This window comes from Hydra vulgaris, chromosome 08, assembly GCF_038396675.1.
Source record: "Hydra vulgaris chromosome 08, alternate assembly HydraT2T_AEP".
Lineage (NCBI taxonomy): Eukaryota > Metazoa > Cnidaria > Hydrozoa > Anthoathecata > Hydridae > Hydra > Hydra vulgaris.
The window spans coordinates 24,398,399-24,425,517 of NC_088927.1; the positions used below are offsets into that span (position 1 = coordinate 24,398,399).

Genomic DNA, 27,119 nt, shown 5'->3' on the forward strand with positions numbered 1-27,119 from the left:
TGCAGTTAGAAGAAGTGGATCTGGAAAATGCTGCAGAAAAAATTTTGTCTGGCAAGCAAGATAGTGTTTGTTTTCTGTTTGATGTTTCAGAGTCTCAATCATTTTCAACAATTGCTAAACTTCATAAGGTAAAACTTGATAATCATTAATAAATAATATTTTAACTAAACAACTTTTAAAATATTCAAAAAAGTATTATAATATTCAATTGTTTAAAAAATGTTTTGATCATAGATATCAAAATAATAATTGTGCATTGTTGACCAATCACACAAAAAAACACAAAATTGTAAGTATTAGAGAACTGGGATAATATTAAATTTGTGCAAATACTAAAATAGAAGCAATAAACAGTAATATTGATTGTATGTGTGGCTATATATACATACATACAAATGTATGCATGTATATATATAGCCACAACAAATAGTAACCAAAACAATTAAAATAAAAACAAAAAAAGGAATGTTTTTTCATTTTTCACAATAAAGTAATTAAAAATAAAAAGCAAAAAAAAAATTTTTATTTGAATTCTAAATAAAAAAAATTACAATTAAAATTGAAAAATAAACGTTTTTTTTTATAAATTCTTAACTAAACAATTAAAAAATTAAAATTAATTAATAAAATTAAATAAAATTATAAAATTAATAAAAAAACAATTAAAATGAAATGATAAAACGAAAATTCCTTTTAAATTCCACTGTTCATTTGAATTGTAAACAAAACAATCAAGATAAAAACAAAAAAACCAACGTTTTATTAAAAATAAAATGATTAAAATAAAATCAGCAAAACTTGAGTTTGTTTTTAAAATTTTTAAGCAAATGTTGAGATTTATAAGTCAGCAATCTTTGTGTTTGTTTTTCTGTAAATTTTACGCTCAATGTTCCCATGTTTTTTGATTTGTCAAACTATGCTTCAAAATTTTGTGCTGACCTGATGTGGACCTAAAAGGGCTTTGGGTCAGTCAGCTAATAAGTTTCTTATTCACTTGTAATATCTCAACAATTTATTTATCTACTTTTCTGTGAACACACAGACATTCTATCATGTTTACTGTAGTTTGCTGTAAAGATTATTGTATTGTCAAATTTTGTATAATGATATTTCAGTAGTTAACACATTTGTCAATTTCAAGGATAAAAGTTCCATTTTATCCTTGAAATTGACAAGTATATTACTTCATTGCACCAATCTGCTTTTAAAGTAAGAGCTGTTGTTACAGACAATCTTTTTACCAAAGTTAATGCATTTTCAGAATTTTATAAAACATATACTTGATATGGAAAACTATTTATTTTTCATCCAGTTTGTAATGACACAATGACTTGTTATTTGATATAATCTATTTAAAAAATGTAAGTTGAATGCAAAAAAGTATATATTTTTTATTCTTTTCCATTTAATTGGTTCAGAAACAAGGTTGAAGATTTAGCTGGTTACATTAGACAGGATTTATTTTTGTATTTTTATAAAAAATATCAAATATAAACTAAAAATATTAAATGAAAACTTGAAAAAGCTAGTAAAATTAATTCTAAAAACAACAAAGATGTAAACTTTGAATTGGCAATACCAGGGTCAAATCATCAGGGTTGGAGCCAAATATGTACTTGTATTTGGTGATGATATTGTCAAATTTGTTTTTGTATTGTATTTGATTAAAATATATTTTTAGTTCTATAAACTAGGTTAATGTTTTTTTGAGGAAAACCCAGAGATTTGGTTGTTTTTTTTATTGTTGTTTTTTTAAATCACTTAAGAATGCTGCAACCTAACCACTTCGGCCACTAAGGCGTGTTGTTTGATTATGTCAAATAATCTTTTTTAATTTTTAATGTTAAAATGGTTAAAAATTTTTTTTAAGTGATATTTGTTAAAAGACTTGTTTTCATTCTTCTATTAAGTATACTATTTTATCAGTAATGTCATAAAAAATGTTTGTATTTCTTTTTTTACCTAAAATACAAATATTTGTATTTGCATTTTTACTTGGAAAATACCGATTACATATATTTCCATTTGTATTTGTACTGGAGAATCAAGAATTAATGTATTGGTATTTAATCAAATGTATTTGACCTCAGGGCAATACTTGATGTGTTTGACCCCAGGGTAATATTTTATGTATTTGACCCCAGGGCTTGATGAAACAACTAGGGTGCAAAATTAAGTTATTTTCCTAAAAGAAATAACAGATCACAATTTTTGTTATTGTTTTTTAAGTTATAAAATATTTATCACAGTTCATTCAAATCAGAAATTTAATCAGCTTGGCAATGCTGCTTTAAAAGAAGATTGCAAACCCACATTTTATAAAGAAATTGCAGATTGCACTGAAATTTTGGTCTATGTTAATATTTTACTTTATTCAAACAAATTTTTCATGCCCTAATCACAAAATTATGTGCAACCGCATCTCTTAATAATAATTTGCTTGAAAATAACTATATATTTGTTCTCACTTCCAGGTTATAGCATAGCTCCATCTTTTGGACTATGCTTATGGTGGGTTTCTATGCCTAAGCCAATCTCTGTCTGATTTATTTATAATCTTTTTAGTATTCTAGATATCATTTCTCTGGTTCTAACCAAACATTGCAGTTTAATAAACATTGCAAACTTTTATGATTTATTTTAACAGAGGTGATTTTTTACTAGACATGTGACAATCACAATGAGATATCAAATATTGACACGTGACAATCACAATGAGTAGGGAATCTAATATTGATCTTGTATTATTATAAATGTTTTTAATAATAATTATAATAATTATTTACCAAAAGAAACTACATTTTTATTAAAGGGTTTAAAATAGCAACTATCTATAAAATATGTAAGGTTATTCTTAGCTGCATGTTGATATATAGCTGGGTGAAACTCTATTCCAGTACTCTGTATGCTGTTGGAATAAACTGAAGGTAACCAGGTAACCAGTTAATGAAAAATTTTGTGTTGCATATTGTAAGTACACCAAGATAATTCAAATATTATTCAAACAATTTAATAAAACATGAATAAAACATATCACAAACATAATCATATCCAAAAACTAAAGCTTCTAAACATTCGTCATGAAAAAACTGACCTAATAATTTTTACAGATGATTCAACAAATCGGGTTGTGTAATTACAGTAGACCATGATTCTGTTTTAGTACTTTTACTACTGTATATTGTTGCAGTACTCATGTCCTGATAGTACCACAATTAACTAGTTTCTCAGCGCAGCGGCATTGTTTGTTAAAGCTTGTGTTTTGGATTAAAAGGATCGAGAGAAGGTTATAACAACTTAGTTTGTAGGTTATAAAAACTTAGTTTGTAGGTTATAACTTAATTTGTAGGTTATAATATCTTAATTAAAAATAAGTTAAAAAAAAAGTTTGTTCTTGAAGTAAGACGAGGAATATCAACAGACTTTTTATATTGCACTAATAAGAGTGTTGATAACTATCAGTCTCATCAACACAATTTTGAAAAAATTTTAATTTTGTTGCTATGAGAAAAGTTTTATTATTTTCTGTAGAGTGTTGGTGCTAAAGGTTGTATATTTGTTGGTACAAAATCTGATCTTTCTAAAGCTAAACAGGTAATTATTTAGCTCCTCATTAAAATATTTGATTTTATTAAATTTGTTTCCAAATTCTTTTAAAGATTATAAATTATAAATTATCAAAAGTTTTATTTTCTCATTTTGATTTTATTTAATTTTGTTTTGATCTTCATTTTTATAATATAACCATTTATAATATACAATTAATTATAATATACAATTTATAATATAATTACTTAAAATATTATAATATACAATTAAAATATTTATAATATACAATTAATTATAATATACAATTTATAATATAACCATATTACTTAAAATATTTGAAATGAAATTTTTTACTTTCTTCTTTTATTGTGTTTTTTTTGTTCTTTTTTCTTGTTGTTTTTTTCAGTATAGTGCAAGTATCTCTTAGTAGGTAATTATGTTCATACATCATCATCATCATCATCATCATCATCATCATCATCATCATCATCATCATCATCATCATCATCATCATCATCATCATCATCGTCATCATCATCATCAATATTCTAATTTGTTTTTTGATGTTTTAATGTGTGTGTTTTTTTAATTTTCTTAGTTTTTTTATTTTTAAAAATTATTTTTTAGAATTTCGAAGTAGCTCCCAGTGAATATGCTGCTAATAATTCATCATATGAGCTTCAGGTTTTTGTTTAGGCAGTTTTCTATAGAAAAAAGTATTGTAATGAATAATGAGATCACCCATAACTAACTCTTACGAATACAAAACAAATATTAAAAAAATTGTTTTGATCTTATATTTTTTAGTTCTTCAGTTCAAATGATTCATCCAAAAATCATAAAACGTTATTTTCTAAAGTTGCTACTATATCTGCACAATTGTAAGCATTGTTTTCTTTTTTATTCATCAAAGTTTAAATTAAGGTTTGTATGCAAAGTTTGTGCAACAATAAATGCATCTAATGCAACCATAATGATTTTTCTAGTTCCTTTTGATATATGATTACAGAAAATAGAAAAAAAGGTTTGGTTTGTATACATATAGTGGAGGGCAAAGTTTTAAAAAAATATTTTAAAAATATTATAACATATTTTAACACCTTTTTGTATTCACTTTTAGAATATGGTTAGTTTTTTTTACACAATTGACACAAATGACAGCAATTGTTAATCCTACTGTTTGAAATTAGGTTATATAGATTTAGGCTGGTACAGGGGAGAGTTTTTTTTTGTGTGTGCAATTCGGACAAGTTTTTTTGATTTGTTATTAATGTATTCTAATTTTAAATTCATAATTTTTATATATTCACAAATATTTAACTAAATTTTACAAGATATATTTAAAATATATTTTTTGATATCAATAATATAAATAGTTAAAAATTATTTAAAGACAAGAAAAACTTCAGAAAATTGAAAGAATATGAATGTGATTTTTTTAAAAGAAAACATTTCAAGAAAAATAGAAAATATTTAAAATCAACAAAATGTAAAAGTATATAAAATATATAAAAATATATAAAAAAAAAAAAATAATACAAAATGGCAAAAAATGTAAAAAAAATAAATAAATAAAAGTAATAAAACTAGTAATTTATAAAAGTAGTAACTTTGTATTGAAAAGTGTTGCGTAATAAAATGTTGCATAATAAAATGTTGGGTAATTATAAAATTTTGCAAAATATAGTTAAAATCAAAATAAAGAGAGACAAAAATGAATTTATCATTAGAAAGTCAAAAAATAAAACTTAATTATTAGATATATGCAAAATATGCAAAGATAATATTTTTAGCTTTTCACACACACAAAAAAAAAAATCGGATGCAAATCGCTTTTTTATTCAATGAAGTATGTGATGCAAATCAACCTTTTCCAATCCTTTTAGAATTGGAAAAGATTGCTATTGCATCACAAACTTCTACTACCTAGCAACTGTTGTACTTCTGAGTTCAATAGTTGCTTCTCAACATTTCTGGAGTTTTTTTTTTTAGTCTTTTTTAGAAATATATTTTAAAATAAACAAAAAAATGAGTATAGAAGAAATTTTGTTATACCTGAGATAAATTTATAGCATTGGTTTAAAATCTTATTCATGATTTGACTCTTTTATTTATGCTATTTTGTGGCTTATGACAAAAATCACAAATTATGATTAGCTAAAAGTGGTATGAGACCTAATGGTGCAGCTTAGATGAATTGTAATCATTATTGTTTATGAGTTATAAATAAAGGAAAAATTTGTTAAAATACAGATGAATGTTAAAATACAAGTTCTGACCATTTTTCTCATCTTGAATAAAAAAGCAAACCATAATCTAAAAACAGATATAAAGGTGATTACTATTTTCAGACTACTGGAACCAACCATAGGAGTATTAATTGAAATTTTTTAATTTTATTTTAGATTTTTTATTTTTTTATTTTCATCTTTTTTACAAGTAGATAGCAATTTATTTTCTTGCATTCTTCTGTAATCGTTTTAAAACAATGTACAATGCAAATGGAAAACCTTTTTTAAAAGCTTTATTTAAAAATTGTTTATAGACTAGTTTAAATAAAAAGTTAATTTCTTAAGATATTCTTAAGATAAAATTATTTTACATTTTTAAGTAAAATACCATTTTAGGTAAAACGCTTGTAATTTAAGAAAAATAGTTTTAATTTCAATTTTAATGTTTTTCTAGTTTATTTCATTTTGATTTTCTTTTTCCTTAAGATTCCTTTTCCTTGTGCTGAAAAGAAATTTCCAAAATTTCTTTTCAGTACAAGATAGATCAAAAAAATTAAGAAATATGACAAATTTTTTCTACTTATTAATAAAATTGTACTTTTAAAAAATAAAACAATACATGTTTCAAATAATTTCTTGTCACCTTTAATTGGGTTTAAAAAATGTATTTAGTTTCTATACAAATAATCTGCAGTAATAAAATATAAATATATATATATATATATATATATATATATATATATATATATATATATATATATATATATATATATATATATATATATATATATATATATATATATGTATATGTATATATGTATGTATATATATTTTTATGTATATATATATGTATGTATATATATATGTATGTATATATATATGTATGTATATATATATATATATATGTATATATATATATATATATATATATATATATATATATATATATATATATATATGTATATACACATATATACATACATTATTAATCACATAATTTTATTAGAGTATACTAATTTACTCTTAGATTACCTTTGCTTTTATATAAGGTGTTTATTTTAGGGGTGGCCCTTCAAACACTGAAAAATCTTTAAAAAAAATAATCTTTACACTTGGCATTTCATTTTTGATGATGGCAGGTGTTGGTTTTATAGCATTTAGACACATTAGAAAAGGTTATTTTTTGAAACAATTTGCATTTTTTTTTAGTAAAATTAAAATTTTATTTTTATTAATATACATTTATAATATTCATTTATTTTTAATAAATATAATATACATTTATATTTATATAATATATGTTATATTTATCTTGGTTGCTCAATTCTATTATCTTATTATATTTTAATTATTTGTTTTATGCTTTGGTATTTCTATTTTATTCTATTTATAATAAATTAAATATGGTTTATAATATTTTTTTAATAGGACACAACCTAAGCAATGGATAAATACAGTTAGTCAGTTTCAGTTATTTAAAAAAAATCTGCTTAGCAGAGTTGGAAACCCTGCAATTAATGGATTGCTTTTCAACTTGGATATCATTTCAGTTTTAGAATTAAATATACTCTAAACTCATTTTATACCAACCAAATGTGTTTGATTCAAAGCAGTCGTTTGAAGGATATTCATAAAGATATTCGAAGAACTTTTTTTGATAGTTTTATTTTTAAAGTTTTCATAAGTTTTTTCTTTGAATTGCTAAAAAGTATGAAAAGTAATTTTGTAAATATTCTTCTTATCATTTTCAACTTTATATACATGTATATTTTTGTTGTTGCTTGGAAAAAAGTTTAAGTTCTTTCTTCATTGTTTATTGATGTACTTGATTGTTATAGTTGTTAAAATTGAACTCATTTTTAATCAAAATATAGTTTTACCAGGTTATAAATTTCTTTATATTTTTATATCAAGTCTTCTCAGGTGACACGTGTGGTCACACGCCTTTTATGACCACGCATACAATTTTTTTGTTTGACAACTTGGCTATGGTTTTTTGCATATATTGATAATTTGCATATTTTTAAAAAATGTGCTGATAAAAACAAATTTAAAGAGAAAATTAAAAATAAACAAATCATAAACTGAAAAGAGAAATGAACTTGACAAATGATAAAATAAATAAAGCAAACCAGAGAAATAAAAGCGTAAAACTAATATATTTTTTAATTTAAAAGCGTCTCAATAACAGTTGAAACTTAATTTGATTTAAAAGTGTTTTAATTAATAGTTTAAAGCTAATAATTTTTCCTTTATCACTATGTTAAAGTAGCAATTAGGTTAATTAATTGTTTCATTTATGAGGCACGACTTATAAAGGCATTGGATGAGGTTTCAAATTCTACTAATGGATAATTTTTTTTTAATGTTCTATTTGCTTTGAAGACATTAGAAAATATTAAAGTTTCAAATTTTTAAAAAATTAAGTTTCTAAGTACTTAATTTTTATTTTTTATTCATTTTATCATTTGGTAAAATTTTAGTTTTTTTAGTTTAGTTTTGTATTTTTTTTTTTTTTAGTTTTTATTTCTTTTTCCAGTTTAATTTTATGTTATTTTAAGTCATTTTAGTTTAAGTTTACATTTGTTTATTCAGGGCATTTTTTAAGTGCGCTAACTTAAAACTTGCATTTTAGTTGTGGCCAAGTTGTCTAAAATAAAATATTATATGTGTGGTCATATAAGGCGTGTGATTGCAAGCGTCTCCTGAGAAGACTTGTATTATATATAATTTTTATAATTGTTATAAAAATTATTAGGTAAAAAATAATTATTTTAATTTTAATTTTTACACACACACATATGTACATAGAGAGACATGCATGCAAATGCATGCATTCTATATTTATAAAAAATATTATTTTTAGCAGCATGATATTCACAGTATACGCTCTGTAACATTTGGGGATGATTGTAGTAATAAGTCTAAAATCAAAGTAAGGTTTTGATGTCTAACAAAAAATTTCAAAAAGCTTATTTAAGAGATAGTGAAAACTGCATTTTGGAGAACAAAAGATGAATGAGTCAGAACAGTTTAAGTTTTATGGAACCTCTCACGAAGATAAAAACAAAGATGAATTTTTAGTATGTAGTATTAAAATTTATAAACTGTAAAGTTTTTATTACTTTTTGTATTGTTTTTATTTTTGATGATCATAGTTTTCCTTTGTTTATTGTTTATATTTAGTTATATATTATAATGCAGTATCAATTTTAGAAATAAATATTTCTAGATAAACTATGATTCAACTTATGTTGGTGGTAGCACTTCAACTGGTGGTAAATAATATATTTTTTTAATTATTTTTGAAAAATCTTTTGATGTACTTAATTCTGATAAAAAACATGTGATAAGTATTCGAAATTTTCATACAACAAGATTGCTGTAAAAATAAAAAACCTAAAAAAATGTAGTTGGAATCATCTACTAATTGTCCATGTACAAGTTGGTACATATTTATTAGTTGTTGATAACAATACATTTTACAAAATATTATTTATAAGCTATATTACAAAAAACAAAGTTTTATTTTGAATCATGTGTTGTAACCATACCACAGCAAGAATATGCTTTTATCATATCACATATTTTTGTGCTCACAAGTTTTATGTTATGATATAATAATATGTTTCTTTACTTAATTTTATTTGGTTTCTAAATTTTGAGGACTTTGTGTTATATTCATAAAGGTTTACATACATAGAGTGGTATTTTTAATATATTTAAGTTAAATAATTTTTTTATCCTAAAATTGTTCCTATAAAATTAATAGTTTGCTAAAAATAGTACTATTGTATTATTTTAACCATAATTTTATGATGTTCATATTGAGTATATATGAGCATATATATCACTATTGTCAAAACTGTTGCATGACATTTAAAATGTTTTGTTTGTAAGTTATTGCATAAAGTTTTTTTGGTGATTAGGCATAATTAGAATAGCTATAATACAATATAGCTACAATATAATTGTTCAATTTTTTTTTAATTACTAATATATTTTTATTAATCATTAATTTATAATTTGTTTAAGGTGGCCAAAAACACTTTACAAGTAGATCACACTATCAACGTTCAGATGATGTTAATACACGAATGAGTTTTTCGCCAAACAATGATTCTTCTCCCAGAAGTACATCTGTTAGTACTAGGCTATCTCGTCAACATAGCAACATGGTCAGTTATAATATTTTTTGTTTAGTTTCAGAATGAATTTCAGCTAAGCATTTTTTTACAAAGTATTATACATTTATATCTTCACCTGCTGATCTAGGGCTGCAAAAAATGTCATTGATGATGTCTTACTAGAACAGAGTTTGTGCAGTTCATGAACTATTTTTGATAACAAATATAGATGCATTTTTAACTTATTTATATAATTTATAAAAATATCTATATGCAATTAAAAACAAATATTTTTGTGAACATAACTTATGTTTATAAACATAGTTTATGTCATAAGAACTATCTGTGATATATATTCATGATATATAATTCAGTAGTTGACTAGTGCAAGAATGCTAAAAAATCAAGTGAATTAAGGTTTAAATCCATAAAAACTTCTTAAAATGCTGCACTCAATATGTATTTCTGTGCAGCAGCTTGTGCACAAGGTTTGTGTTTTAAAGTTTTTGCTTAAAGTTGCAAATAAAATAAATTAAAAGTATTAACAAAAAAAGTTTGCCTTCTTGACTCAAGTACCCCCTTCTTGATTCTAAATTTAAAAAAATAATATTTGTGAACATGTCATAAGTATTTTTACTTCTAATAAAAAAACATATCCTAATATTTAAATAGTTACATAATAAAATGTATACATTTTTTTAATCATGAAAATAAATAGAATTATGTGTGGTATTTACCACTAAGAATTTTGTGTGTTGTTTATACCACCCAATGTTAGTTATTGTAGCCACGACTGTCTTTTATTTGATGCTTTATATGGTGCACATCAAATTTTCTTTTCAGGTAGTTAGTGAAAATGTTGCCTGAGTAATCTAAAAATTTTTTGTAAGCTGTGAAATGCATACAATTTTTATTAATTTTGTTCTAAATGCTATTTTTGTTTTAGGAAAAGTTTACATCCCAACTGCACAAGCGTTCAAAGTCTGATGGAGGGATGCATACAACTAATTTATTCTCAGGATCTAATCTAAATGTTCAAGCATCAGATTTAGAGGTTTTTTTCTAAAAAAAAAAAAAAAGCATGGTATCATAAGTATCAAACTGTTTTTGAATGCTTTTTTTTTTTTAAATATTTTAGATTTCTGAAAGTGCAACATTGTTTTGCAGCAGTGTTTCAGAGAAGTTATTATGTCGATTGTGCATAAAAGTATTTAAAGATCCTGTCATAACAAGCTGTGGGGTAAAAACTAATATATTCAAGTGTACACTATTCTTAAGACAGAATCAAGTCCATTTTATATAAAAACCATTAAATTTAATTGAGGAAACAAATTGGATTTTATCTTTTCTTTAGAAAAAATACAAAAACTCAAGGTAGTAGACTGAAACAAAAACATTCTTAATGTTTTTAAAAACATTCAGCATGTTTTTGTTTTTATTTTTTACTGTTTACATACATTGACTGACAAATAGGTAGAGCATGCAAAGTGCGCTGCTACATCGGCTGACAAATAGTTAGAACATGCAAGGAATGTTACTGCATTGACTGACAAATAGGTAAGACATGCGAGAAGTGCTGCTACATCGTTTTAGGTATCAACTTTTTTTGGTTTTCTAAATTAATTTTTTTTTTAAAACTTAAATTTACATTTTATGGTAAAAATTTAAAACAACAAAGCAAGAGTATATGTGTGTGTGTGTGTATATATATATATATATATTTAGTTATATATATATATATATATATATATATATATATATATATATATATATATATATATATATATATTTAGTTATATATATATATATATATATATGTATATGTATATGTATATGTATGTATGTATATACAGGGCTCGAAATAAGTGCCGGACATCGGACATTGTCTGGTACTTGTCCGGTAAAAAATGACATCTATCGGTCGTTTTGTCCAACATATATTTTGTGTGCATTTATTTTCTAATCATTTTAGTTGTTCCAAAGTTATTAATAAACTCAGTATTGTATGTAAACTTTATTTTTTGAACTTTTTATTTTTTATACAAAACAAAATTGAAGTTGAACACGTGGCTACGTTAATAAAATATGTCATTTTTTTTGAGTTAATTCTTTTTTTAAAAGACGCCATTTTTTTGAATTAAGTAGCCATTAAGACGCCATTTTTTTGAATTAAGTAGCCTGGTTTTTATCATTTATATTAAAAGGTTGCAATTAGTTATTAATTTAAATTTATAGTTTAGTATTTTTTTATTTTTTGTATGATGGTTTTGTATGATTGTATGATTGTATTATGGTTTTGTATTATAAATTTCAAAAAAGTATTTTAGCTTTTAAAACCCTTTTTAAACTTATTTAATAAAGATTTTAATGTAATAGTTATTTTAAAGCTTATAGAAACCAGTACTTTTTTATTTTACTAGTAAATTTGAGTTGTTATGTAAAAATTCTTTTGGCGCTAAAAATGTTCGCTGTTAAAAGTGTTTACAAAGTTAAAAAATTTATTAAAAAAATACATATTTAACTAGAAGGTAAGTCATTGAACATTGCACCCCATATGTAAGTTGTAATGCTCCCTAAGATTAGCTCTTCATTTGTGTGTAACAAAATTTACACACACATTTAAATTTTTTATCTAATGGTTTACTTTGTATTCAGTTTAGAGCACTTTTTAGAACATTTAGCATTTAAAAAGTCAAGGATCATGAAATGTACACAAAATAAAAAATAAATTTATTTATTAAACATTTAAAACAAATAAACAATAAGATGCTCTAAGAGAAAATTATAAAAATGTTTAAAATGTCACTTTCCAAAAGCTGAAAATATACTGATAACTCTGCCTACATTTGAAACAATTTCTGTATAAATTGACATTAAACCAAGGTCGTTCAACCAAGGTCATTCAATCACTTTTCTGACATTCTACTTCTTGAATAAGTTTTTAATGTCTAGGTATTGTACTTAGAATTGAATCGTTAAAAAAAAAGGCTGGGGAAACCAGTCATTGTAATAACTTTTGTTTAAGAAATACTAGGTGAGGGTTTTGATTGATTTTTCCAAAAAGGCTCCCATAAATCCAACTCTGTATGAATAGAGGTTTGGTGTGAAGATAAGAATGATAGACATCCAGATATTCCTGAAAGTAGATTCTTAGTTAGCTTAGTTAGGTTGGAACTGCAAACGCCCATACAAACCAAAATTTTTCCAACCAACAGCTTTCTTAATCTTATATAATTAATAAGATCATTAATAAGATGGTTCAGTAGAAGTAAAGTGATAAAAAGCTTCAAATAATCAGATACCAAAGATGACGAATGATTATCATGATTTGTTTGCTTTCCACATTTTCTAAGATTCTTTTACATTTAAAGCCATGTTTAATTCAAAAGCAATATTAAACCAGTTATAGTGATATAAATCAATACCAAATTTAATTTCTTGAAGCTTGTTTTTTTTCAATTGTCAATTTCAAGACTGAAATTTGAGATATACCATATTATCTTGGCGAAATCTCAAAAAATCAATCCATCAATATTTTGTTAAAACTAATGTTAAATTGAAAGAAAATTCAGTCATCAACTATAAAGAGACTTTTACTAAAAAAAATGCCCAGACTTTTTTGTTTTTGAACCCAACACGTACAACAGACACTGATTAGTTTGGCTTGACCAACCGAAAGATAATTATTTAAACATTCTCTTAATTTTGGACAAAGGCACATTTAAATAATTAAGAACAGTCAACAAACATTGAAAAATTTTCATGAGTGTTATAGTTACCATCTATATACCTAATAATAATAGACATCTGTTTATGATTGGCACTATCAGATGTTTTATCAAATAAAATTGAAAAATACTTGCTTTTATTAGTTTCAGAAATAAGAATTTCCTCAAAAGCCTTACAACACTCTATAAGTTGATTTTGTGTGTTTTCAGAAATGTATGTGGCATTTTTTAGGGGCTGATATTAAATGATCTTATAAGATAGTGTCACCTGCATAAATTTCAAAATTAGGTAGTTCAACAATGTTTCCTGCAACTTTACTTTTTGAGGATTTTCCAATATTATACGAGATTCTCCTATATTGTATTATAGTTGGTTTTACAACTATAATACAATATAGGAGAAAAATCTGACAATAGAATCAACTTATAAGATCCTTTTTAATTGAAGCTTAAATTTGAAGATTAAGATTTTTTTCAAGAAAAAAAAAAGTAATATTTTAACTGTTTACATTTATAGCAAATGAAAATAGAAATTGTATATACAGCTCTGTGGCAAAACTTTTATTAATAGTATTAAGCTGTTGAATAAAATAAGAATGTAAAAGTTAAATGTTATAAGAATGTTATAATAATAAGCAGATAAACAATTGTATCTAAGCAAGCATAGTTACAGGTATAAAAAGCATGTTATGTTTTTATAATAAATATAGTTTGTGCAAACATAGTTAAAAAAATATATTTTTAAGCTTCAAAACCTTGATCCATTTTAAAAGATGGTATAAAAACATTTATATTATAGCATCTTCTTGCCAAAAGCTTATCAATAAATTAAACTAGTGAGATATTTAAACCATTTAGTTTTGTAAACAATTTTTTTTGCAACATTTTATGTTTTGAATGTGAGAAGCATGAATAGCATTTGGAACAGTATTCTTTTAAAACGTATTTGGCATAACTATCAATTTACTAAGAAAATAATAAAGGTGTTTGGGTTATTTGAATATAAGTGGGCACAAAAAGACTGGGAAATAAGTATAGCCATGAAGTAAAAAACAATCTAGCCACAGGCTTCAACATGCAAGTTTACAATAAAAGTATATTACTAAAAAAAAACCATAATATAGTCAGCCTATGCCATAAAATCAGGTTGTTTGTGGCTTAACCACAAACTGATCTGTAATGACCAATCTCTTTTTTTATTCCAGTTTTTTTAGTTTTAAGTAATTGCTTTTAATGCCGATTTTACACATCAAATAAAAATAAACTTATCTTAAATATTTATATTATTTTCACTTTAAAAATATGTTGGAATATTATATTATTTTTTATTTCATTGATTATTTTGCGGTGCAGCCATAGCCATAAAAAATACCCTAGATCCGCGCCTGAAATGAAATTACGTATAATATTTTTTGATAATTTAAATAAAATAAGTTTATTGTAAACATTATATTTAATTTGTTACTTTATTTAATAAAGTAATAAGTAAACTTAATAATTGATGTATTTAATATATTTACATAGTAATTTCTGATGAATCTTTGTTGATGAAACACAGTGTTAAATGGAAAAAATTTTTGTTAAGTGATTTTCTACTAATATAATATATATATATATATATATATATATATATATATATATATATATATATATATATATATATATATATATATATATATATATATATATATACATATAGATATATATATAGATATAGATATATATATATATATATATATATATATATATATATATATATATATATATATATATATATATATATATATATATATATATATATATATATATATAAACTTTTGGTGTTGGACAGAGAGGGTTAATCATTAGCTTTTAAGACTATCATGTAGTTTTTGAAGTTGAATGAACTTAACTAACATTTTATTTGGTTTAATAATTACTTAGTAATTAGTGGTTATTTTATAACACTTTAACTATAATCCATTTATTTAATCATTAAGTATGAAAATTTACAATAATATATAACATAATATTTATAGTAATACATAAACTCACATAAATAAGGTTAGGTGTCACTCATATAGTTAAAAACTAGTCAATGGAGTGACTCCTAAAAACAAAACAAAAAAACAAATACAAAAAAAAAAAAAAGAACTATAAATAAAATATATAAAGAATTTAAAATAAGATATAGTGGAAAAAAAAATAAAATAAAAAATAGAAAAAATAAAAAAAGGAAAGCAAGGAAAATAAAGCACTAATAAATAAAGATAATATTAAAAATTGCAATAATAATATAATAATATTAATAATAATTTCAATAAAAAAACATTACAAATAGTAACTATAACATGATAACTTTACTAAAAATTATAACTAATGATAAAAACTATGGTAAAAGTAATTATAGTAAAGTTTACAACTGACAGAAATTATTAAAATAAACATAACATTAACAAAAATTAGGACAATAACCATAAAACTATTACTACAATTGAATCACTATGACTATCATTATAAGTAATATTAATAAGATTTAAAAAACAAAAATAAATTAATGATAATAGTAATATTAGTAGAGTTAAAAAAGACAGTATAAAATAAAAGTAATAGTTGTTTTACAAATACAGTAATATAAAAAAGCAATAATAATAAAAGATAAAATTAATATTCATTAAATATATACTCAAATATAAATTTCTTAATTAGGTTTCGTTTGAGAAGAAGAATGTTAGTAATAAAAGGGTATTTAGTTAAAATCTTTTTTTTCTAAATGGTATCATTTGGTTCCAGTGAGAAATACATTGATGTTTAATAGAGAGCTTGCCATATTTGATAGTGTTGAAAAAGGAAGTGTGCAAGTTAAAATTTTCAGTATTTCGAGTGTAATATTTGTGTGTCACTTGTTTTAATAAAAAAATTATTGAACGAATTTGGTAGTTTATTTTGAATAAAATCAATCACAAAGAGACAATTATAAAGCTTTACAAGATTTTGAAATTTTAGAATTTTTAATTCAGAAAACCTATTTTTGATATTAGATCGTAAGGAAGAAAATGTCATAATTCTTAAGGAAGTGCATTGTAAACTATTTATACGATGTAATAGAAAACTACCTTTTTGACCCCAAACAGTGCAACACTAACTTAGATGTGAGGAGAGTAAGGAATAGTAAACTGATATTAAAATATGTTGGGGAACATTGTGTCGTATTAATGACAGCATACTATTAGCACGTGAGAGTTTTTTATTTAATTTAATTAGTTGATAGTACCATGGTTTTTGTCAAAAAATATCCCGAGGTATTTTATATATTTAGATAGGAAAAATCTTTTACCATTAATTCTAATTTTCACATTATTACTGTCAATCTTTTTTTTTTGGAGGGTGAAAAATAATAAATTCAGTTTTATTGATATTTAGGAAAAAACGGTTACTATTTAACCAATGACACAAATGATGGAGATCTGAATTAACTTTTTTACAAAGCTGCGCGAGTGATTTATTTATGCATAGAAGATTAGTGTTGTCAGTGATATGATGAACAATCGAATTATTTATAGAGTGAGGCAGATTGTTAATATATATTAAAACAGTAAAGGTCCTAATACAGAACCCTGTGGTACATACTTAATAACTTTACATGTGGATTGAAGCCCATTAATCGAGACAAACTGAGTATGATTATTAATATAGGATGAAAACCAATCATTAGCGATACCCCGTATACCATAGTGATACAATTTTTCAATTAAAATCTTATGGTCAACTGTATCAAATGCTTTTTGGAGATCAATAAAGGCGCCAAAAGCAAAAGAACCACTATCAATCACATCACAAATCATTTCAGTAGTGCTAATAAGTGCATGGGAAGTAGAGTGTTTTAAACGAAATCCAAACTGGTGGTCATAGAGACACTTAGAATTATCAATAAAGTGGTAGATACAAAAATACATTAATTTTTCAAGAATTTTGCTGATATTTGATAAAAATGATATTGGTCTATAGTTATTGCTGTCAAGTTTTAAGTCCTTTTTATGAATTGGTTTAGCAGATGCAGTTTTCAAAATATTAGGGAATATAACAGTAGCAAATGAGAGATTAAATAGTTTAGAAAGTACTGAAGAAATATCATTAGCATGAAGTTTTAGAATAAAGGTTAGAACGCTGTTTGGACCAGAAGCTTTGCTATCATTTAGAAAAAGAATAGTTGATATTATTTCATTTTTTTCAGTAGGTTTAATGAAAAGAGAGTTAGGGTTTGACGTTTTTAAATACTTATGGTCAGTATGGGATAAATTAATATTTTTTTGCAGTTTTTCAGGGATTGAAATAAAAAAGGAGTTAAAAATTTCCACAATTTTAACTGGATCATTTTTAGTGGTATTGTTTGAAGATATACAAGATGGATATAAGATATCATTCGAATGTATATTTAAAAGAGTCCTAATTCCTGAATTCTTCACTATTTAATTTTTTGAAGTTTTGAAGAAGAATATTACTTTTACAAGAATTAATATTTGTTTTTTTAAAAGATGAAAAAATTAGAAACTGTGGCAAATGATCCGATATTGTAATAGTTAGATTGCCATAAAAAATATCTTTAAAAGTTGAATTAGAAAATATAGTATCCAATAAAGTACTTGAGTGATTGGTAATTCTTGTCGGTAAAGATATAAAAGGAAGAAAGTTGTTTAAAGCAATGGTGTTCAAATACTCCGAGATTGAATTACTGAGTTTGCTTTTATAAGATCTATATTAAAATCACCCATTATAAAGATAGTTTTATTTTTTTCAACAGCAAGTTTTTCAAATAAAATAGTATGTTAATTTTGATCTCTGTGGCGACCTTTGTATTTTTTCATTTGAAGACCCAATAAGTTGTATATTTATAATGTACATTATAAATTATTATACCATTCGCATATTAAATAGAGCCAGTAAAGATTAACCTAATGATAATCAAATAAAATATTTATACAATATTTATTAAAAGCTTATAAATAAAAGTGTATTTTTTTGTTTTTTATTTGTAACTCTTTGTATATTATTATATTTTGTATTTAGAGTTTTATTAAATGTTTTTTTTTTTTACTTTATAGCATACTTTTTGTCAGCAGTGTGTTCTTAGAAACCCAGAAGGTATGTTGCTAACATTTAATATCTGTATAATGTATAGTTTTTTTATTTTTATTATTATTTTTTTTATTGTCTAGATTTAAGATGGTGTTTTAAAAATTAAAGTGTAAAAGAACAATTTTCTTTTTCTGATAACATTGCTGATGACATTGTATGATATACACATCTGTTGGGCTTGAATTATATTTTTATAACATGATATATATATATATATATGCACTTGCACACACATATACTTATTTTTACACGCACATATACATTATTATATTATTAATTTTTTAGTTACTTGCCCTACAGATGGTTCCAAATTGGTAATGGTTGTATTCAACCTTGCAGTAAGTGCTTTTTTCAGTGTAAATAATAAATAGGATAAATTAGGGTTTTCTTTAAGACCAATCTTTCACTTTAGAAAAATTTCATATTATATAGGGTATAAAATAGATATAGATTTTTCATTCTTTATTAAGTATTTATTTTTTTTATGCCTGTGTTTTAATATTCAAATATTTTATGTAAACATTTTCAATCTGTCTTTACCATTGAGCCTCATAATCAAATTTTGATTGCTAAACACACATCTACACCACCTGTAAAGGATCTAGGGAGGAGGGGGGTATAATTAAGGAGGTGTTTATTTTTTTTTTTTGCCTTTCAGTTAAATTATTTAAATTTAGTTAAATTATTTTTGGTTTAGTCCAGTTATTTGTACCACTACCAAGCCAGGGACAAACCCAGACCTGTTTTAGTACCGTTGGAGCGGTAAATGCACCCACAAAAAAGCCCCCCAAAGTTTTTTTTTTAATTTTTCTTTTACCTTTTTATTTAAAAATTTAAAATAGAAAATAACATTTTCAGTTTTAAATGCAGTAGTATATAAATAATTTTCAATTTATTTTAGCTACCTCATTTACTCTTCAGGTCAATAAAATGAATTAAAAAGAAATTGCTTTTTTACGTAATGACGCAACTATTACTAACTGAACGTTAGTTTTAAAAAAGTGATTGTTGCTATGAAATGTAATTTTTAAAATTTGTTGCAAAATTTTATAACAATGAAATGTATAAAAAATTTGCTTTTTTGAAAGATAGAACATTTTAGACATTTAACATTTTAAAACAGTTAACATTTTTTAAATATCCATTCAGAGTTAAGTTAACTTTTGTTTTTGGCAATTAAGAGTAAACTGCTTTTGAGAATAAATGAACAAAAGTAAAAAATTTCAGTCCTTATAACTATCACACAAATTTAATTTTTGAATGAATGAACTTTTGGTCTTTAGCTTGCTATTTAAGTTTATGCGATGAAAATGAAAAAACAAAGCGTAAACTTTTTCAGAAAGTTTTGTTTCTTTTCCATATTCTTTTTGACTTTTAAAATAATACAAGTAAAGTTAAAATATCTTAATAAAAGTTTTACTAAGATCTGTTAAAAATAACCCATAGTAAATGTAACTTATTTATTAAAGTAATTTTTAAAATTATACTTAATTATACTTAATGATTAAAAAAATAAAATATATTTTTTAAAATATGTTTTTTTAAATATGCTTTATAAAATTTAATATGTTTTTAATATTAAAAAAAGTAACATTTTTAAAGTTATGTTTACCGTAATTATCTCTTCTTTAAATATCTTTAATTTAAAAGGCGCTTTAAAATTACTTTAAAAATTATTACCTTGAGTAAAAGTTAAATGAACAGATTTGCTTGAAAAAATCACTTACCTTGCAGTAAGTGCTTTTTTCAGTGTAAATAATAAATAGGATAAGTTAGGGTTTTCTTTAAGACCAATCTTTCACTTTAGAAAAATTTCATATTATATAGGGTATAAATAAATATAGATTATAATAATAGATATAGTATATAGAAAAATTGTTTAAATTATTTAAAGATTTAATTACTATTTATTTAAAACATTAATAATTACTAAAGTTGAATTTACTATTTTGAAATTTTATATTGAAATTACTAATTTAATATAGTTAATAAATATTTAAAATACTTTAAACAATTTTCCATAATTATTTACTAACTAGCAGTAGGCAACCCGTAATACAGGTTTTTAGTAAATAAATAATTAATAACAATTTAATTTTTATTTGTTTTCTCTAACGAATTATAAATTTATTAATGTTTTTCTAGTTCTGCTTACATTTATTTTTCTTGGCTTCCTAGTTCAACTAAATTGTAAGCTTCATTAAAGATACAGATTACGGTTAAGTTAAATTCGAACATTCAAACATTATATGCGCAAATAACAACAAAATCGTTACGTTAAAATATGACTTGAATTATGTGCATAGATTATCCAAGTCTTATTTTAAAGTTGCGGAAAGTTGTTTAGGTAAAATATCCAGAATAAATTTTCTCTTTCCTTTCTCTTAATTTTACTTTTAACTGAGTAGTTTCTAATTCTTTTCAAACTGTTCTTTATTTTTCTAAGAGTGATGAGTGAAGCTTAAAAGATAAATGTTCACAAAAATTATGCCTTAACTTGTATGTTAATATAAATTATAAATATAACTTGTCAACTTGTATGAAAAGAAATTCTTTTATTCAAGAACGCGATTGCTTTACTCAACATTTTTGAAGTAATTGATACGCTTTACGTGAATACAAATTTGAGCAAAATCGATAAATGTATTCACATAAAGTTGAGCAATTAGTCTAAAAGCAAAAAGAGTAAAAAAAGTTAATTTTTTTTATTCACTTAGCATGAGCTGAAAAGATTATAAACAGATGTTAAAACCATATAAAACAGTTGTAAAAAGTATATTTAAACTTGTGTTTCCTTTTTTTTTAAACAAATTTATTTACATGATATGTAATTAAATGTGTAACAAAAATATATATATAATAAAAACCCTTCATAAAACAAATTTTTCTTTAAAAACAATTGAAGACAATTGAAAACAATTGATCAACATTGAAGGCACTTTTCAAAATCAGTTATATCAGCCGCCATCTACAGGACCAAGGCTATTGTAAAGAAGCCTATTGTAAGATAGCCTATTGTAAAGAAAACCATATTAAAATAATTAAAAATGGTTATTACCGATTAAACATATTTAAAAATTTACGTGATTCCATATTAGCAGGAAATTATAGAAAAGTAAGTTAGTAAAAATTAAAAAAGAACAAAATAGAAACCAGATTTTTAAAAACTACTTAACCCAGAGCATTTTGACAATGGTGTTCAGTTTTGAAACCAAAATCTTTTAATCAAAAGCCAACTCATTTAACTAATCTCATTCAAAGAGGAAAATAATTAATAACACTAAAGATAAAAAAAAATTAATATGAGGTATAAAAATTGTACTGTAGTAATATCAAATGTTATCTTGGCTTTTAGTGAATAATTAAAAGCAGTTAGTGAAACTACCTGTAATCATTTTTAACGACAGACACCAACCGGAAGGTAAGCCAAGCTGTCTATCAACACAAAACATTACAACAATAACATCACAACAATTACACAAAGCATTAGCAAATAGCTTAAGATGTTTGTAAGATCACATTACAATAAATATTAACAGACATATTTTCTATATACATATAACAAAAAAAGGCCAGAAAACAGACATTAAATATATAACAGTAAGGGATTGTCCATAAATTATGCAAAGCAAAATATATTTAAAAAACAGAAGTAAGAAATATTAGGCTCTTTTTTTTAAAATTTAAGTTTATGCCAAAAATTAAATAATGTTATTGATAAAAAAAATTTTGTTCTAATTGTCAGATTAGTATTTTTTAATTTAATTAATGTTATTTTTTTGATCTAATTTAAAGTGCCCATATTACCAAGTGGTGTGGGTAATATGAGCACTTTTGCTACTTTTTTAAAACCTCTGTGTTTTTAATAAAAAGTTTCGGGTGTACAAATATCTAAGTGAATCGTGAATAGAGATCCCTAAAAATTGATTATTCACAAAAACTTTAGATCCAGCATAATTATATATGAAAATATTCCAATTTCGGCTTAAGATGCTCATCATAATCTACTCTACACTTACTGTAGGAGAGCAAAAGTTATTTACAAAAAATAAAATTTATATATGTGTATACATATATATATATATATATATATATATATATATATATATATATATATATATATATATATATATATATATATATATATATATATATATATATATATATATATATATGTAGTTATGTATATATATGTATGTATGTATATATATATATATATATATATATAATATATATATATATATATATATATATATATATATATATATATATATATATATGTATGTATGTATGTATATGCACACACACACATACACACTGTACACAAAAGAAAAAACAAAATTTTCAAAAAACAAATATATACACATATACACAAAAACTTTCATGACTACAAATAACATTTTTTTAATTGTAGACATGAAAGTTTTCAATTTTCCCGCCGGACCTTCGACCCCTGTATGAGGGATGTTGACCTCCCCATCTAAATGATGGGTGGTCAGTCCCCCCATACTGAACCCACCTCTGAAATGACCGATTGGTCAAAGGTCTGGGTTTCTTTTTCCGAAAGACTTTATAATCTTCATACATAAGTTCTAAAAATAAAAATTAATATATTTTTTTAAACTGAATTTTAAAATTTTAATTTTAAATGATGGAGCAAAATTATAATTAAAAAATGTATTACTTATAATCAAGCAAATATTATAGCAATTGAGAACTTATAATTACCGTTTGGTGTTTTATCTAAAAAAAGCATAAACTTAAGTGTTCTTCTTGCTTGCTAAAAGATAAATAAAAACACATACATAAGACATTTTAAATGAAATTTACCTTTGCCATTTGACAATTCATCTAGATGGAAAAAAATTGTAAATATAAACATTTGAATTTTTTTTACATAAGTACATGTATATAAATACATAACGTAAGTACATTTATATAAGAAAAATTTTAAAAAATAGTAAAAAAAAAAGAGTTGTAAAGACTTTATATTAATATATATATATATATATAATATAATATGCGGTAATAATATAATATGCGGTAGTGGTGTAGTGGTAAGAGCGCTCGCTTCATAAGCGAGAGGTTCGGAGTTCGACTCCCACCACATCCCTGGAAGTACCGCGCTCAACTTAGTTTCTCCGCGCAGCGGCCTTGCTCGGAAAGGTTCGTGTTTCGGAGTTAAAGAGTTGAGAGAGGGTTGTACCACGAATAACAACTTAAAAAAAAAAATGAGTAGCCTCCTCGACTGTAGTGGCCCCCCTCGGGCCTTGGGGAGGTGAATAATCTTAAAAAATATATATATATATATATATATATATATATATATATATATATATATATATATATATATATATATATATATATATATATATTACTATAAACACTTATCTAATTTTTTCTTACTTCTACAGTGTTTCACCATCAGTAGGTTCATCAGGAAGAATTCTTCCTGATGAACCTACTGATGGTGAAACACTGTGTAGAAGAAAGAAAAAATTAGATAAGTGAATTTACCAATTTGTTGCTCTGTTCTTTAGGAACATTGACACACTAACATAATTTATATATACAATATATTGTTGCTTACCAAGCAGTTGCTTCAGATCTAAAATAGAAAAAACATTTTTAATTTAATTTAAAAAAAAAAGTGGAAAAGAAAATCTATATAATAAAATCAAACTTACTTATTACTTCATTGCTATTTAAAAAAATTAGGATGCTATTATAATGTTTTGAAAGTGTTTTACCTATGTGAAAAACTACCAAAAAAAAATTATTCTTGATAATGAGGTTGATGAAGCTAAATGAAAATGATATTTGTTGCTTGTTTTTTTATTAAATAAAAAACAGAAAAGTAACGAACCCCAAAATGACAAAAATTATTAAAGTACATTATATAAACATAGAACAAATGTAGTGATAGTGGATTTAATCCAAAAATAGAAAGAACCTTTAGAAAAAAGCTTACTGCTTTTAAATCTACAAAAATTTCCAACTTATATTTTTTTATCTACATTTATCTATAATAAAATATGAATTAATGAGTTACCATTATTTAAAGTTGATCCAGAAGCAACTAAAATAAATTATCAAATAAAAAGTTTATTTATATAACCTTGACGATAATGTTGAAATAAACAATATTTATTGCTTGAAAAGTTAAATAAAAAATGTAATTCAAGCATATTATAATAAAATGTACTAAGTTACCTGTTGCGGCTGGTGCAACTGAAGTTATAACTAAATAAAAAAATATTAAATAAAAAAGCTATTTTATCTATCTTATCTATTTTATGCTGATGATTATGTTTAAATAAACAATATTTATTGATTCTTTTTAAAATAAAATAAAAGACATTACTATTTGCTGTAGAATAAAATAAAAGACATTACTATTTGCACCAACTGATGATGCTACCACACCTAAATGACAAAATTTATTAAAATATATAAAACATATTCAATGATTTAAAAGAATATTCAAAAGAAGCTTTTAAATCTACAAAATCTAAGTCCTCACTGAGTTCTATCTGTCTGTCTAAAAATAAAAATTGAGATAAAATTACATACAATAAAATTGCTAATGCTACATTTGTACTCAAATAAAATCTAAATGATAAAGCTTACTTAAGTCGCTGTCAGCTTGCCTGTCTAAAAAAATTTTATTCTCATTAATCCTAATCTATAATCTACTATATAATATATATATACTATAATATACTATATGAACTAATATAAACTATAAATAAACTAATATAACTATGTTACTAATATAAACTATAAATAAACTACTATACACTATATACTTACTAAAAAGGCCTTCAGCTCCTTCTAACTGCTCTAAAAAATGAAACAATACTTGCTTAAAATGATCTAAAAAGACTGAAGACAAAACTGAAACACTTTACTAAAAAATAAACATTGTACTAAATAAAACTATTTTACCTGTCATTTTAGTTTTAACTTCTTCTAAAAAAAAACAGAAAAATAAAAACAACAAACAACAAACAAATTTTAGTTTTTAAACAATGAGCATCATCAATTCCAATTGAAACTAATAATTTATCAGCTCTAATCAGCTGGAAGACCTTGCTTGAAAGACCGCGTGGAGTAAAGAAATGCTTTTAGAAAAGCCTAGAAAGTTCTTTATTAACAAAGAAAGTGAGACGACACTAACACTATTAAATTACAGTATTCATATTTAGAAGATTAGATAAATTAAAGTATTCATATTTAGATAATACTAAAAAAACTATTTTACCAGACATTTTATTTCTAACTTCTTCTAAAAAAAGAAATCAGGCTATAAAAATTAGAAAAATAAAAACTCCCAACAACAAACAAACGATTATTTAAATTTTTATTTTAAACAATGAACAACATCAATTCTTCTTGAGAATAGTTAAATAGTTCAAATGTTCTTGAGAACATTAGCTCTAATTCGCTAGCTGACCTTACTCGAAAGACCGCATGGAAAATATAACCTCGCATAAAAAAAGTCTAGAAACTACTTAAAAACTAAGAAATAGTGTATTTTACAGAATACAGAACCGTAAGTAACAATACGAACAATAGGCGAAACTATACAAAACTATGCGCACTAATAATAATAATATTCATTAGCGTATTAATATTTAGATAGCGTGTTATTTTCAACAAAAGCGTTTATTAAAGTCATTAGTAAAATAGTTTTCTTATCGTAACTAAAGTAAGATTTGTCCACCGGTAAATTCATATATTCAAAAAATGTCTTTAAATCAACTCCTTATCTTAGGATAAAACTAAACAAGATAAATACAAATGATTAAAATGATGATTGAAAAAATGATGGCTAAAAATCATTTTCGCAGCACCGATTTTAAGTAGGGAAGAAGAGGGGGCAGAAGGTAATCAAAAACATACCCCCTCTTCCCAATGTTGCCAGAAAAAAAGCGGTATCCCCAAAATAAACCCTGGGTTCTTCGCTGCAAGCCTTCCTGGAAAGCATGTGGTTGCACAGCTTGTTCGTCCATATTTAAAGTTATTTTTTTAGACACACTGATCATGGCAGTTCACATTTTTTAACTTTTAAAGCATTTCAATAATTGGCGGCAAAAAGCTAAACTTATCTACTCAGAAAAAAAATACTAAAAAAAGAAAACAAAATTGTAATGAAATATGAAATATCAAATTTCAATTAAATAAACTAGAAAAATTTAATAACTTAAAAAAGGAAACTTATTTTTGTTATAAAATTTTTATACAACTTTTGTATTTTTTGTGTTATTATTAGCTACAGAATTTGATACAAGTTTAAAAAATGTATTATATTTTATAACAACAATTTTATAATTTTATAACAACAATTGAAAATTTTGATATGCAAT

The 27,119-nt window shown here is 23.9% G+C and overlaps 2 protein-coding genes across 2 annotated transcripts in view; both read left to right on the forward strand.

Moving 5' to 3' along the window:
• LOC100207557 (mitochondrial Rho GTPase 1-A) overlaps positions 1 to 7,589 on the forward strand; it is a 44,221-nt gene extending 36,632 nt beyond the window's left edge. The window contains exons 18-23 of the mRNA XM_065803284.1: positions 6 to 128; positions 3,532 to 3,594; positions 4,177 to 4,233; positions 4,357 to 4,430; positions 6,843 to 6,955; positions 7,209 to 7,589. Of these exons, the coding sequence (XP_065659356.1) occupies positions 6 to 128; positions 3,532 to 3,594; positions 4,177 to 4,233; positions 4,357 to 4,430; positions 6,843 to 6,955; positions 7,209 to 7,231 (453 nt within the window). The 3' untranslated portion in view covers positions 7,232 to 7,589. The remainder of the gene's footprint in view (positions 1 to 5; positions 129 to 3,531; positions 3,595 to 4,176; positions 4,234 to 4,356; positions 4,431 to 6,842; positions 6,956 to 7,208) is intronic.
• A 1,055-nt stretch (positions 7,590 to 8,644) lies between these two features.
• Positions 8,645 to 27,119, forward strand: part of LOC100206858 (E3 ubiquitin-protein ligase TRAF7) — a 42,577-nt gene continuing 24,102 nt past the window's right edge. Inside the window, exons 1-7 of the mRNA XM_065803286.1 lie at positions 8,645 to 8,863; positions 9,013 to 9,058; positions 9,816 to 9,958; positions 10,854 to 10,961; positions 11,046 to 11,147; positions 18,717 to 18,756; positions 19,036 to 19,088. Of these exons, the coding sequence (XP_065659358.1) occupies positions 8,795 to 8,863; positions 9,013 to 9,058; positions 9,816 to 9,958; positions 10,854 to 10,961; positions 11,046 to 11,147; positions 18,717 to 18,756; positions 19,036 to 19,088 (561 nt within the window). The 5' untranslated portion in view covers positions 8,645 to 8,794. The remainder of the gene's footprint in view (positions 8,864 to 9,012; positions 9,059 to 9,815; positions 9,959 to 10,853; positions 10,962 to 11,045; positions 11,148 to 18,716; positions 18,757 to 19,035; positions 19,089 to 27,119) is intronic.